A 13,683-nucleotide genomic window follows, 5' to 3' on the forward strand; every position below is an offset into this window, starting at 1 on the left:
CTTCTTGTAAACATTAAGGAGCTTCCAAGCTGTGGCTAAAAACCACGTGGCTTCCAAAGTGTTGTAGTTAATCTTTAAAGACAGTGGTATCAGCCAGGTCATTAGGGCTAGAAGAAGGGAATGGATCATCTTCACCCTGTGACTGAAAATAGCCAAGTCACCTGAGCCTTCCAGGGGCCGCCCCCTACTCCCTTTCTTGGTAGATTTGGGTTACCTGCCCTTCCAGTGACTCAGCTAGTTCTCAGGTGACATTCAAGAACCCATGCCACTTGAACCTCCTGTTATTTTTAGGTCTGGGGTTAGGAAAGAGGAGGAGGCAGATTCAAATTAGGGGCTATGAAATTGATTTTGGCAACTTCCTATCTTTTTCAGCCTCTCTCCAGAACTCCTGGCATCCTTTCTTCCTATTTCTTCTAGGACCATTTCTCTTAGGTAAGCAACTAAGACGTAGTACTAATATACTGGTTAAGCCCATGGGCTCTGGGGCCAGCAAGGCTGTATTTATTTCCAGTAGCTTACTGAAACTGTTCTTTTGAAGGTCACTGATTATCTCTTTATTGAAAAATCTGGTAACTTTATTAGGAAATTTTTTCTTCATGACTCTCTGTGGCATTTCTCACCGATGGCCACCAATTCCTGCTTGATATTCTATTGTCACTTGGCTTTTGGATACCACATTATTCTGATTCTTCTTCGACCTCCCTGACTGCATCCTCTCGGTCTTCTATCAAATTTAGGGTCCTTTCTTTCCTTTTTCAATGCTCTCCTATGGAGAGCTGCTGCAGTTTCACAGCATTGCCCATCACCTCCATGCTCATGCCTCCAAAGTTTACTATTTTCCCCTGGGCTCTGAGCTTCATGTTTCTGTCAAATAAATGTTTCCATTTGTATTTCCAGCCATCACACTGAATTTGGCATCATTTGATTAAATTTGCCATACCATCCCCGCTGGAATCAACCTCAGCTCTCTCCACTTCTCACCACTCTCTCAGGCTTCAAACTTTAGAGTCATCTGGATGTGTGCAGTGGAGAAGAAGTAAGTGACTGAGTTTTAGCAACTCTTTCTTTGAAACGTCCTGTAATATCCGCCTCACCCACTCCACATTAGCTGGAGCCTGGACCCCCGTGACTTCATGTATAGTCACTATCACAACGCCTTTGCCACTTTCTCTAACTTGAGTCTCTCTGTTCTCCCAATTTTTTTTCTTGGAAGAATATTCTCAGCTCAAAACTCCCCATAGTTCATTTTCCCTACAACTCTAACCTCCTCTGCCTTGCTTCAATATTTACTACACGTTAACCCAACGTTACTAACAAACATCTCTCCACAGCTTCCAGAGATGAGCCTCTGCTTTAATCAGCAACTCCTGTGCTCCTCCCAGGCTCGTGTGCCCTTTCTCATTGTGCCTCAAGTTTACAATATTCTTCTCCTTACTCATCTAATTCCTAGCCATCCTTTGAGGCCAGGCAGGGCCCATCTCTTCTATGAAATCCTCTCTAACTCTGGCATTCAACGCTCTCTCCCGTCTCTCAAAACCTACAGCATTTCTAGCTCATTCCTCAGTGAAGCTCTAAATTATATATAGCATGTACTATTTTTAAGTTGTTTATTTTTCCTCAGATTGTAATCTCCTCCAGGGCAGGAACTTCTAGGAAGATCCGACTTAACCAGTGTATATGGAGAGGAATGGAGACTATGATTGTATCTACCCCCGTTTACTTAGGCTTAACCTAGCAATGTCTGGAGCAGAGTGTGACGGATCTTTGTTTAGCCTAGGTGTTCCCTTCCCAGTGAAAACCACCAGCATTTATGCAGTTTTGCAACTCAAACCAGGGAGTCATCTTCAACAGGGCCCTTTCCCTCACCTCCCATGTCTATTTCATCATTAAGCTCAGTCAATGTTATTGCCTCCATCTCTCTGGAGTTTCTCCACTTCTCTTCATGTCTGCGACGCCTTAGTCCAAGCTACCAGCACCTACTGCCTCTTTAAGCCAATCCCTACATCAACTCTTATCCGCCCCAGTTTGTTCTCCAGTTAGAATAAGCTTTTCTGAATGCAAATCTGACTATGTCTCTCTATTCTCAAGCACTTTAGCAGGCTTTTCAGCATTTGTATATCCAATCCCCAAATCTTTAGTACGACCTACACTGCTCTTCGTGGTCTGACCATGTCGGACCTACTCCACTCTCTTTCTGTGTGGCTGATCCATTCTTCCAGTGTCTCAAAGACGCCTGCTACCTCCTAGTGCGGGCTATTATTCTTGCCTGGAACACTCTGCCCCTTACTCTTCACCTAGTTAACTCCGATCCATCCTTCATATCTTACTTCCATTATCCTTTTCTCAAGAAAGTGTTTCTTGACCTTCTTGACCAAGGTAACTCTATCTACGATCCATACTCTCTCAGAATCATGCAACTGTCCTCCGCCACTTACCACAGTTGAATTTTATATTTACTTCTGTGATTACTGGTGACTTCTGGTTAATACCTGTCTCTGCCACTGGACTAAAAGCTCCTGGAGGCACGGATAGTTCAACCCCTCACAGAGACCCAGCACCTAATTAAACACTTCAAAAATATTTGTTTAATGAATGACTAAAGGAATGAGTATGCGCCACTGATGACTACTGGCCATTTCAGTTTGCTTAGTGGTTTGATGTTAATCAGTACACAGCCCACCTCAGTTAACTCTTACCACCACTGTGCCAACAACACTGGGATCCTAGCCTAGTGGTCACATGATAAGTGAGTGAACAAACCTACAAGTGGCACACCGTCACAGTCACTCCAAACCCCTCCTTAGCAGGGGCTTTACATTGCCAGCCTCATGTTTGTTTACAGTGAAGAGCTACAAACAGAAACTCTCCATTCTGTCCCGGTGGACAACATAAACACGGACTTCACGCTTTGCAGATGTTGAGGCAGTAAGCTCAACTCAAAACAAGGCAACACCATATTTAAAAAGTAGCTGGATGTAAGAGCAGATACAGTATAGTATGTTAACTTGTGCTGGAGGCAAAGTGTTCTGAGCCTGGCGTATTGTTCTAATGCTCTCTGGCATGTGGCAGAGCGTGATAAGAAGTAGGTCTGGCTTGGGCTCCATCCATGCACGTTTCTTTCTGAATTATCCAAAGGGCCCTGGTCTAAGGCAGTGTTGCCTTTAAGATCATTGTACAACATGAGCCCTCAGGGTGGCATAAGAAACAAACTGCATATTTTCAATACGATAACAAGAGGAAACGGATGTTCAGAGATTTTTCAAATATCATTTGAAAGGGTCAAAGTTTTTATGGGTAGGTGCAAGAGACAATTAAAAGATAGATTAAAAGATGAGGAATAATTACTTTTCTTGAGCAAAAGACTCAGGAGTGTAATGACTAGCTGGAATAAATCTTCGAATGTCATTTATTTGCAGAATGCCACCAAGTAGCTGGGTAATAACTCACAGAACTCATAAAGACAAAAGACTACGGCCTTAATGGAGTTTTTTTTTTTTTCTATTTTACTTATTAAGATCGCCTTAATAATTCATGCATGGCAATACCTTTAATGAGCAACAAAATCTCACGTATCTCATTTAAACTTGGCAACTCTGCTGACAGTTAATATGGTCTCGTACCTCTGAGCCAGCCATTGGAGAGGAGCCCTGGGCTGTTAGTAACTGAAACCATCCCATTTATGAGAAGCCCAAGAAAAGTTATTCCCTAGATGAATGCTCGAATGTTATGGCCATTTTCTAGGAAGATTTATTCACTCTTCATTTGTGGAGAGGCGAGAGAACAATAGTGAGCCCGTACTCCACATACTGCATCGGCTGCTTCGCTTCTGTCTTAATGGCAGCAACCGATTACCGTTTTCTTGGAGGGAACAGGCATTCCTATCAAGATTTTAAAGACTTGCTATGATTAGCACCTACTTAGATGGCGAAAAGAGAGTCATGTAAAACTATCCCACTGGGCAAGGTGAATTCTCCGCTTTACTCAAGCAGAAGTGCAAATACACAGATGGTTTGGACTTAACTCCTTTACCAGCTTTGACCAGCAATTTTATTGTCACCTTCATTCCTTATAGACACAATGAATAAAGCACTGTTTTCCACAAAGAACAATGCTCCAGGTGATAATTCTCAAGATATCATTCAAAATAAAATTTCCAAAGCGGACACTAATTTTAATACACGTTTATTTGCTACATCCATGTATAGGATACCACTCACTGTTCTTTACAGTAGTCTGACTGACAGAAAGTAGACGCCACTTAAATCTATTTGGTGTCCAATATGCCTGTTTTCAATTTAAGACTTATTCTTGGGCATAGCGAATTAAGCTGGGAAGCACAATGATTCGTCCACTGTTTTCTTGCATATGCCCTTCTTTAAAAATATGAGTGTTAAAAGTCAGTAAAGCCCTGCATTTTGGGAAAAGACAGAAGAACGTCACCACAAAACCTGGTTTCTACTTTACTTACTAAGATCTCCTTAATAATTCATGTGTGGCAATACCATCAGCGAGCAGCAAAATCTCACGGATTCATTTAAATTTGCTCTGCTGAAATCTGACATGCCAAATTAGATCACAGTTGGGTGCACTACACGCAGAAGCATCCATACCTGGTGTAAGGAGGGAGGGGCAGAGTGATTCTGGTCCACTTGTTGAATGTGTCTGACACCAGGATCCGCTGCAGGTGGTAGCGACTGCACTCAACGTTGGTGGGCAGACAGTCCCTTACCAACGGGCGCCATGATAATCCAAGATCCACCGAGTATTCCAATTCAATGGCTGAAACAGAGAGCATTATTCTAGATAGAAATACATGTCTGCACATCCAGGAAACATAGTTACTTATGTTTTCACATGCCTTAATTTCAATCAAATGTCAATTTGATTTTCCCCCCATATTTATCTCTCCTAGTTCGAAATGTTTCCTGGTTTGCTTTTTCCCTCTGTATATTACTAGTTGTTATTTTTAACTTCCATACTGAAATCATTTTTCTTTTAAGGAGATATGATCACGTGAAACATAAAGTAAATTTTCCTGAATCACTCCTTAAACTGAGAAACTCTCAGAGCAATCAGAACAAAACTATTGCTTCATATACAGTTAAAGCAAGAGTAATAATAGTTAATTTATAAATATTTATTATTTAATCTAATAGTTATAGACTGTATATTACATAAATATATATAATTTAATGTATTATAACTATATTACATCCATTTATTTAATGGTTAACATACAAACACAGAACATAGTAACCATATATTTTAATGATTATTTTTTAAACAGTCAGAAAAGTTGAGCAGGCTTCTTAAAATTTGACCATTCTATAGAGCAACTAATGCCAATTTTGCTCCCGGTATAGGTGAAACTTCTTAGCAATTGCAAAATCCCTTTTGCTCATAAGTCCTACTCTGCCATGTTTTGGGATATACTGGGAAATCGGGGAGGTGGAAGGAGGTAGCTGATGGCACGCAGTCAGGCTGTGGGTCTATCCTTCCTTCCTTTCTCTCCTTCCGGAACATTCAAGTTACACCCTATGTTTTATATTTCTCTCTCTATTCCCTTCTCAGGGCTCTACAAACTGCTTCAGCCCCATCGCTCTACAGAAATTGCTTTCTCGAAGGCTGTGATTCTGAGTCTTGGCTGCACACTGAAATCACCTGGGTACCTTCAGAAACTACGACGCTGGGGCCCCATGCCCCGAGATTGTGATTTCACTCTTCTGGGACGTGGCCAAGCTGTCAGGAGCTTTGAGGCTCCCCAGGTGATTCTCATGCGCAGCCAGTGTGGGACCACTCTCTGCTCCAAGGTTCCTAGTGGCCTTTTCTAGTTAAATACAATGGCCCATCTCGGGCTTCATTGTTCTTGTCCTCCCCACAGTGTTGGACATTACTGACTACTCCCTGATTCTTGAGACCTTCTTTTCTTTTAGAGAACATTATTCTGACTCTCCTGTCTTGCTTTCCCTCTGACTCCTCTGCTAACTAACCCCAGTTATGGGCATCCTTCCAGACTCCATTTCTGGCCTTCTATTTTACGCGCATACTCCTTGGGCTTCAGCTATCATCTTTGTGCCCAAATCTCCCTATTTGATGTCTCATGATTGATTTTATTCATCCAACAGCATCGTGCTGGACGCTGGCATACTGTGCCACACGGCAGAGACAAAGTTCCTGCTGTCCACATTAGCTCCTTCTTGCTAAAGCGTCTCCACTCACAACTGTTTTCACCCAAACTGAAGAAAAACTCATCGTTTTCCCTCATAAATAAACATCTCTTCTTAACTACCCAATTCCATCAATGACAATACTTTTGCACTAGTGTCCTGGGTTCAAAATTTAGAAATTATTTTAGGAATTTCACTCTTCTCTCTTCTTTACCCTCTATGTTCCACCTATCACCTGGTTTTGAGATTTGCTGCTTCTCTCCTTTCCATTTGCATCACCTCAGATCAATTTCATCCACCCTGTTTCTCTCCATGTCACAGAGTGCAGGTCCTCATCACCCCGATAGAGACTCCCACTCAGGCTTCTTTACTGGGATTCCTTCCTACCCGCCTTCCTAGGCTCTGGGGCTAATCTCCCTAAAACACGTCACGTCACTCTCTGCACTTGTGCCCTCTTATTCATGACCCTGTCAAGCACAAATTCCTGTGCCTGCCTTTTAAAGCCCTTCTTAATTTGCTGCCAACTCTGCTTAGCCACTTTCCTCTTGCATTTTATCATTCAGTGTAACCTTTCTCAAGAGGTTGCATCAGCCTACGGTAGAAAGTACAGGTGACTGGGCTTATGAGGGCAGTATTTCAGTGCTGGTGCTGCCGCAGGCTGACCATGTCAACTTACCTCCTTGGGTTCTCAACGACTTCCTATGCTAATGCGGGACTAGGCATTTAGGATCTTAAAGGCCCTTTCTATTTTCAAAGTCAGCATTCTGCCCTCCTCCATTAGATGCAAATACTGCCAGTTCAGACTAGTCTGCTCATGGTTTCTCCCAAGAATGAGGACAACCTCCACCTCTGCTTCTTTGCTTATGCTGCCAGCCCAGCTTGGGGTGTCCACCTTCTCTGTTCACCCATCAAATCCACTCCAACCACCAATTCCCACTTGAGACTTAGCTCCTTTGTGAAATCTTCCCAAATTCCTTGGATTGGCCATCTATTGGTCATCTCTCCCTCCTTTGAAATCTCATTACATCTTGCATCAGTACCACTCCATAGAGCACTTGATTTAGTCATTTATTGGACATGAACTTTTTGAAGTACCCACTCAACTAGACTGTACCTGTTGGAGACAGGGTGTGTTCCTCATACTTTTCCAAGTTCCCCCACTACGGACTAGTTTAGTGTCGACTGAACCTGAGGTAGAAAGAGTACTTCTGGGATTCCCTCTAAGATGAATCCATTAAGTTCAAACTAATGGAAATGTGAAAAACCTGGATTTTGCAGGATCTTGGCAGTAACCAAATTCCTCAGATTTTGGCCCCCAGAATTTAAAATGGAACAAGGTCCCTGTGAACATTCTAGTTTGGATCTCTTGGAAGAAGAGTGATGGGGGGGTGGTGGTGAAAGAGCAGAAGGCCTCAGAATCCTGACAGGTCTGCAAGTTCCAGTGAAAGGTCCAAGTATGTGATGATGCCAGTTTTTATTTCTCCTAAGGTAGATCCACATGTGTGTGTAAGTTATGTGTGAGCAAGAGCATGTGCATGCATAACCTAGAGGATGCAAACTGGTTACAAGGAGAGTGGCCTAGAATATGCTATGACCTATGATGGCAAAAAGTATAAGGCAAAATGGGAACAACAAAATTTCATGAATCCCAGGGAGACGGAAAGGAGACAGTAACTGGACTAATTCCAAGCCCTATGAATTAAAACCAATGTATATACAAATTCATGTGTAAATCCTATTGCTTATTCTGGCATTCTCTACGTGACGAGAGCCCTTTATTCCACAAATCTGATACTAAAACAAGCTGGGGGGCTGGCCCCGTGGCCGAGTGGTTAGGTTCATGCGCTCCGGTGCAGGCGGCCCAGTGTTTCGTTGGTTCGAATCCTGGGCGTGGACATGGCACTGCTCATCAAACCACGCTGAGGCAGTGTCCCACACGCCACAACTAGAAGGACCCACAATGAAGAATATACAACTATGTACTGGGGGGCTTTGGGGAGAAAAAGGAAAAAAATAAAAAAATAAAAAAAATCTGGATTTACAAAAAGATAAATTAGGGGTTATTATTTATGTATAAAAGAAGTCTTCACATACATATGCTTACAAGTAAGCTCACATTCTGATGCTTTAAAAAGTAAACTTCTAAAACTCAATTTACACACACTTTCAAGAACGCAGTTATGGTTTGACTCAAAACGCACCTGTGCTTTACTTACAGACTTATCAGAGGTGTCGTACAGTCTCTGACAGAGGCAGCCATCGCTACCCATTTACATACATTTGTCCCTCTACCTGGAGATGGAATACTCACCGTAACAAGAGTCTGTGACGGAGCAGGAGGCAGCGAAATCTATCTGTAGGAACGAATCCTCATTCACAGCGACGTCTGTGGTGACCACATAACGGGTGCTGGCCTTTTCGATGAAGACCAGGGCATCTCCGGTAGAGCCACACACAGGCATCTTGGTGCCTCCGGGGTGAAGTAGCCATTTCCTGCTATCCAGAGTTGTGAAATCATCTTCCAAGACTGTATTACCAGAAATGTTCCCTCCGATAAGAATCTGAAATGTATTTTGTAAAAAGCACATTTTCAATTTGGTTTGCAGATATGAGAAAGTTCAGTCTTTTGTTTGTTTGTTTGTTTTCATCTGTCAGATTGCTCAGAACTGGCATTTCACACCAAGCATGATGTTAGGGTGCCCTTTCAGAATGCTCCTGTTCACGTGGTCTGCTTGCCCATCTGGCAAGAAGCTGTAGAAAACAAATTGAAGGACTGACAAAACCATTCACAGCCTTTGTGGGCCAAATTGTGCCTTTGGAAACTACACGAACCCAAGCTGGGAAAGCAAAATTTGGCTTAAATGTGATTATTTTCCATGTAAAATTTCTATTTAAGGACAGTTGTACCCTAAGGCACTTCAGTTCCAATTCTTTGCATGGATTCTACTGTTTCTTAACGGGTTCTTTGAGATCTATTTGATACGCATTTTATTCTGTATGAAGATCCTTTAGGAACTGTCCATAAGGATGTTACGGAGATTTATCTATCTTTTTCTTCAAAGGCTAGGAAAGAGGATTTGGGAACGACTGCATGTGGCACCAACGCTAATTTGCACATTTTCCTTTTCAGAGAATTACAACCCTGTATCACGCTTGATAAAGTCCCTCTACCCATATGGCAGAATCCTCTATGTGCAGGACATGGGCCTTCTGTCGTGTTGTTTATGTTTATAGGTTCAGGCAATTGAAGGAATGGAGAATGAAAGGAAGCTAAATGCCATATCTCATCTAGCTGTGTGCCCTTGGGCAAGTCACTCAACCGTCAGGCCCAGGCTTCCTCTACTGAGCAATCAGGTTGGACTAAATGCTATCTGAGGCCACGTTCAGCTCAAGTGCCCAAAATGATAATGGTTGATCCTGAAGGGACTGACCTGGTCGATAACCCAGGGGCTGTAGAAGTGCCCGTTTTCAGATGGCTGCCACCAGCGCAGGCGAGTAGAAGCTGCACGGGCCTTCAAGGGTATCTCCAGAGCGATGTACCTGCCCACATTGCTGGAGTTGCTGAAGAGGAACTCTTGAAGGAGGCTCCACGAGAGGCCGCCGTTGAGAGAATACTGGAGGAGCACAGGTTGGCTCCTGGGGTCAGGAACACCTTTCCCACAGCCCAGTCTCATGAAGAACTGCACAAATCTGACATGAATACAATTACTGTAGACTTTGACTTCCGTGAGAGTTATACCATTAACAGAAGACAAGCACGTGCGTAATGGAGGATGCGTGGCTTTAAGGAACAGGAGGATTTAATGAATGCCCTCAGCAGTCATCTCAAAGCCCAATTTTCCTTTTTAATGTGAAAGGGAGTCAACAAAATGTGAAGTCTGAAAAAAGGCCATTCTGTACCCATATGTGTTGCACCCCTCCACCGAGGAGAGTCCGAGGGAAGTGAGCAGTCACTGCACCCTTCAGCTATGCTGTAAGAAGATGGGAAGGGTCCAAAGGCTGTCCAAGTTTGGGAGTGTGTATTGTCATCTATTTAAGATAAATTCGGATCCTTGTCCTTAGTATCTGAAACTGGAAGAATGTAATTAACGCAGTTTATGCCATTTATTGGCATAATCATCCATTCTCGGGTTTTCCCAGTAGTTTTTCAGATCTTATATTACGGGTTTTGGGAGACATATTTAAATTCACCAGTTGTAGCACCTCTTTGTGAAAGGCCAGGCATCTTTTGGAAGAGGTGTGTCAAGTCTGGGCCTCTTTTCTGTCTTTTGTGCCAAGGGCAGGGGAGCATGAGTGTGGGCGGCAGGGATGGTGGGCTGCGCCAGCCTCTGACTACTGCTGGGTCTGGGATGGATGATACTGGCCATCGAGAGCTGTGGCGGCCAGCCAGTGGCAGCCTTCCCAGCTGGCAGCGAGGTGAACAGAGTGGCAGCAACCAGCTGGGGTGCCAATGAAAACTAGCTCACATGTTATCTTTGGCAGGCAAGCTGCTGGTGCCTGGTCTGGCCGCTGTGCTAGCTGGTAACGCAGAATAAATTTCATGTGTAACCTAACACACATACCCAATTATGTACGCATGTCAGACATATGAAATATATTGGGGCTTATATTAAAGGTTATCAATTCCATATATAAAACCATGCACTCTTCATGGGTTCCTCCCACCCCTCATCTCCATTAACTGGGCATTCATTTATCTCACAACCCCGAGAAAATTGGGATTTTACATGGAGCATTTTGAGGTCAATATATGCAAATCCTACACAGCATGCTACTGAGATGAGATAAATAATGGAGCTTTTAACATTGGATTAATGAAAAAAATACATGGTTAGTGCCTAGTGACGTTTATATTTATAAAAACAAGAATCACTTACAGAGAAAAACTTTTAGCATATTGTCTACTTGTTTTGGGAAAAAGTTTATATTAATTTAGTTATAGATAAATCATGTCAAAATGATTTGGAAAAACCTAATAATTTCTAAATTAGAGAACTCAGCTGCCAACAATAAATCTGAAATAAAGAGCATCAAATTAAACCATATGCATTAAAACAGGACAGAGATAAATAAAACCTTGCTTTCTATAACTGCAAAATTACCCCACAGATAGAACTGTATTTCCTATGAAGCACGATCAAATTTACAATTCAATAAATGAAAGATTTAAGAGAAAGAGGATGATGAATATGTTAAGATGTATTTTAAGATACTCTGAAATGCTTCAAAAAACCAAAAACATGATTTCTCTGCTTATTTGCAAAAATAGGTCAGGGTTCCATTTTACACATGTTAAATTGTCTTTTTTATTTTCCTGGCTAAGTTTTTGGCTCATCAAATCATCAAGGGATACACATCTTGACAGGACATAATCCTCTGAGCCAGTTTAAAATGTTTGTTTCTGAGTGGCTGTGCTCAATATAGAAAATGAATGCTTAGAACGTATGAGCAAATCCTTGGACAGAAATGTATATAAAGAAGAAGGTGACACTTCAAATGTTCTTAAATTGCTGATGGATATAAAATTAATTGTGAATAATCTGAGGATGTATTCTATTTCAGTTAAGTTTCTACTGAGCTTGGTGTAAACAATTTCTACATAGTCCAAGTGCTAATGAAAAGTTATTCGGTAGAAGGTGAATAAAGATGCAACATTATCTTCTTGAAGTTAAAGTAAGTTAAACATTGTCATCTCCTAGTCACCATCTTGTAAGATACTAGATATTAACTTTTGTCTGTTTAGCTGTGTTTCATTTCTGATCTAGTTATTGTGCAAATCTCTCTGTTTTAGAATGGAAACTATGTAAATTGTGTCTTAATGGAGTCTTCCACAAGAGAGCAGCTCAGCCTTGTCCTTGAGATCTCCATTTCTTTCTGATTCGATTGTGCTCTGCTGCTGTACTTTGCAGCGTGTTTTCTCAACAGCATTTAAAAAGGATTACCTAGCATGTGATAAATCCAGATCTCGTGTCATCAACATGCGCAAGCCATCTTCATTGAAAAAGAGGTTGTTTCCACTGGACAGGATTCCACACTTCCGAGACGGCTTTCCGCCACTCATTAATAAGAATCGATCAGATTCTAGCTGGCCTGAAAAAAGTGGAAAATGTAGTTTATCTATGACCCCAAATACAGTCATATGTTTTAAAGAAATATCTAAGTGCTTTGTGTAGTTTTAAAATATGAATTCATAAATACTGAAGTCACAGATTTGGGGATAAGAGATCTCTTCCACATTTTAGCTTGTTTGAATTGTTCAGCCGTGGCTGTATAATTTAAGCATCCACAAAACAGAAGGAGGGGCCTTTCCTGAGCATCTATGGTCCAGCCACATGGGACCCTTCTTTCTGCTCCTCTACACTGCAAAAAAAGACACTGACTAGGGGCTGGCCCTGTGGCCGAGTGGTTAAGTTCGCGCGCTCCGCTGCAGGCGGCCCAGTGTTTCGTTGGTTCGAATCCTGGGCGCGGACATGGCACTGCTCATCAGACCACGCTGAGGCAGCGTCCCACATGCCACAACTAGAGGAACCCACAACGAAGAATACACAACTATGTACCGGGGGGCTTTGGGGAGAAAAAGGAAAAAATAAAATCTTAAAAAAAAAAAAAAAAAAAGACACTGACTAGTCAGAGAGTGGTTCAGGCCAAAAGTAAGAGAAGGTAATGGGGCCCTTCCATTGGCTTCTTCACTGTGTGCTTGCTACTGTGAGGACAGTATCGAGCAAGTATTGCATAATATTTTTAAAAAATACAGTTTTAACAGGAGAAATTTCAGTGTAATTCAATATTTCCTATTAAATAATGTCTTTCAAAAACAGCTCACAAATCTCTTCAGATACTCATCTGAGATCTAGGGTTTTTTTGATTGTGGTAAAATACACAATATTTTCATTATTTTAAAGTGAACAACTCATAGCATTTAGTACGCTCACAATGTTGTGCAACCATCACTACCACCTAACTCCAGAACTTTTTCATCACTAGTAGAGGAAACCTTGTACCCATTAAGCAATCCTCATTTCCCCTCACCCGGCCCCTGGCAGCCACTAATCTGCCTTCTGTCTCTATGGATTTGCCTACTTTGGATGTTTCATATAAATGGAATCATACAATATGGGGCCTTTTGTGTCTGACTTTTTTCACTTAGCATAATGTTTTCCAGGTTCACCCATGTTGCAGCATATATCAGAATTTCATTCCTGTTCATAGCTGAATAATATTCTATTGTATTCATAGACCTAAACCCAATTTTAAAATGTACCTTAAAACCATAAACATATTATAACAATTTTACAGACAACTTAGGAAAAAGAAAATCTTTTAATCCCACTATCCTAACACAGATAGCTATTACATTTGTTTCAGATTTTCTCTTCTAACAACGTTTTTCCACAGTTTTACCAGACTGCATATCCAATGGATATAAAATTAACTGTGAATAATTTCAATCATTACATCATATACATTTTTCTATGCTGTAACATTATCTTCACACATAGCGACGTTAGATTCTTGG

The 13,683-nt window shown here is 41.7% G+C and overlaps 1 protein-coding gene across 2 annotated transcripts in view; it reads right to left on the minus strand.

The window, feature by feature from the left end:
- RELN (reelin) overlaps positions 1–13,683 on the minus strand; it is a 459,089-nt gene that overhangs the window by 47,940 nt on the left and 397,466 nt on the right. For both annotated transcript variants that reach the window (XM_023638850.2, XM_070265359.1), the window contains exons 43-46: positions 12,110–12,257; positions 9,599–9,857; positions 8,479–8,728; positions 4,611–4,779 (exon numbers count right to left, since the gene is read on the minus strand). In XM_023638850.2, coding sequence (XP_023494618.1) covers positions 4,611–4,779; positions 8,479–8,728; positions 9,599–9,857; positions 12,110–12,257 — 826 coding nt within the window. The remainder of the gene's footprint in view (positions 1–4,610; positions 4,780–8,478; positions 8,729–9,598; positions 9,858–12,109; positions 12,258–13,683) is intronic.

Source organism: Equus caballus, chromosome 4, assembly GCF_041296265.1.
Source record: "Equus caballus isolate H_3958 breed thoroughbred chromosome 4, TB-T2T, whole genome shotgun sequence".
Taxonomy (NCBI): domain Eukaryota; kingdom Metazoa; phylum Chordata; class Mammalia; order Perissodactyla; family Equidae; genus Equus; species Equus caballus.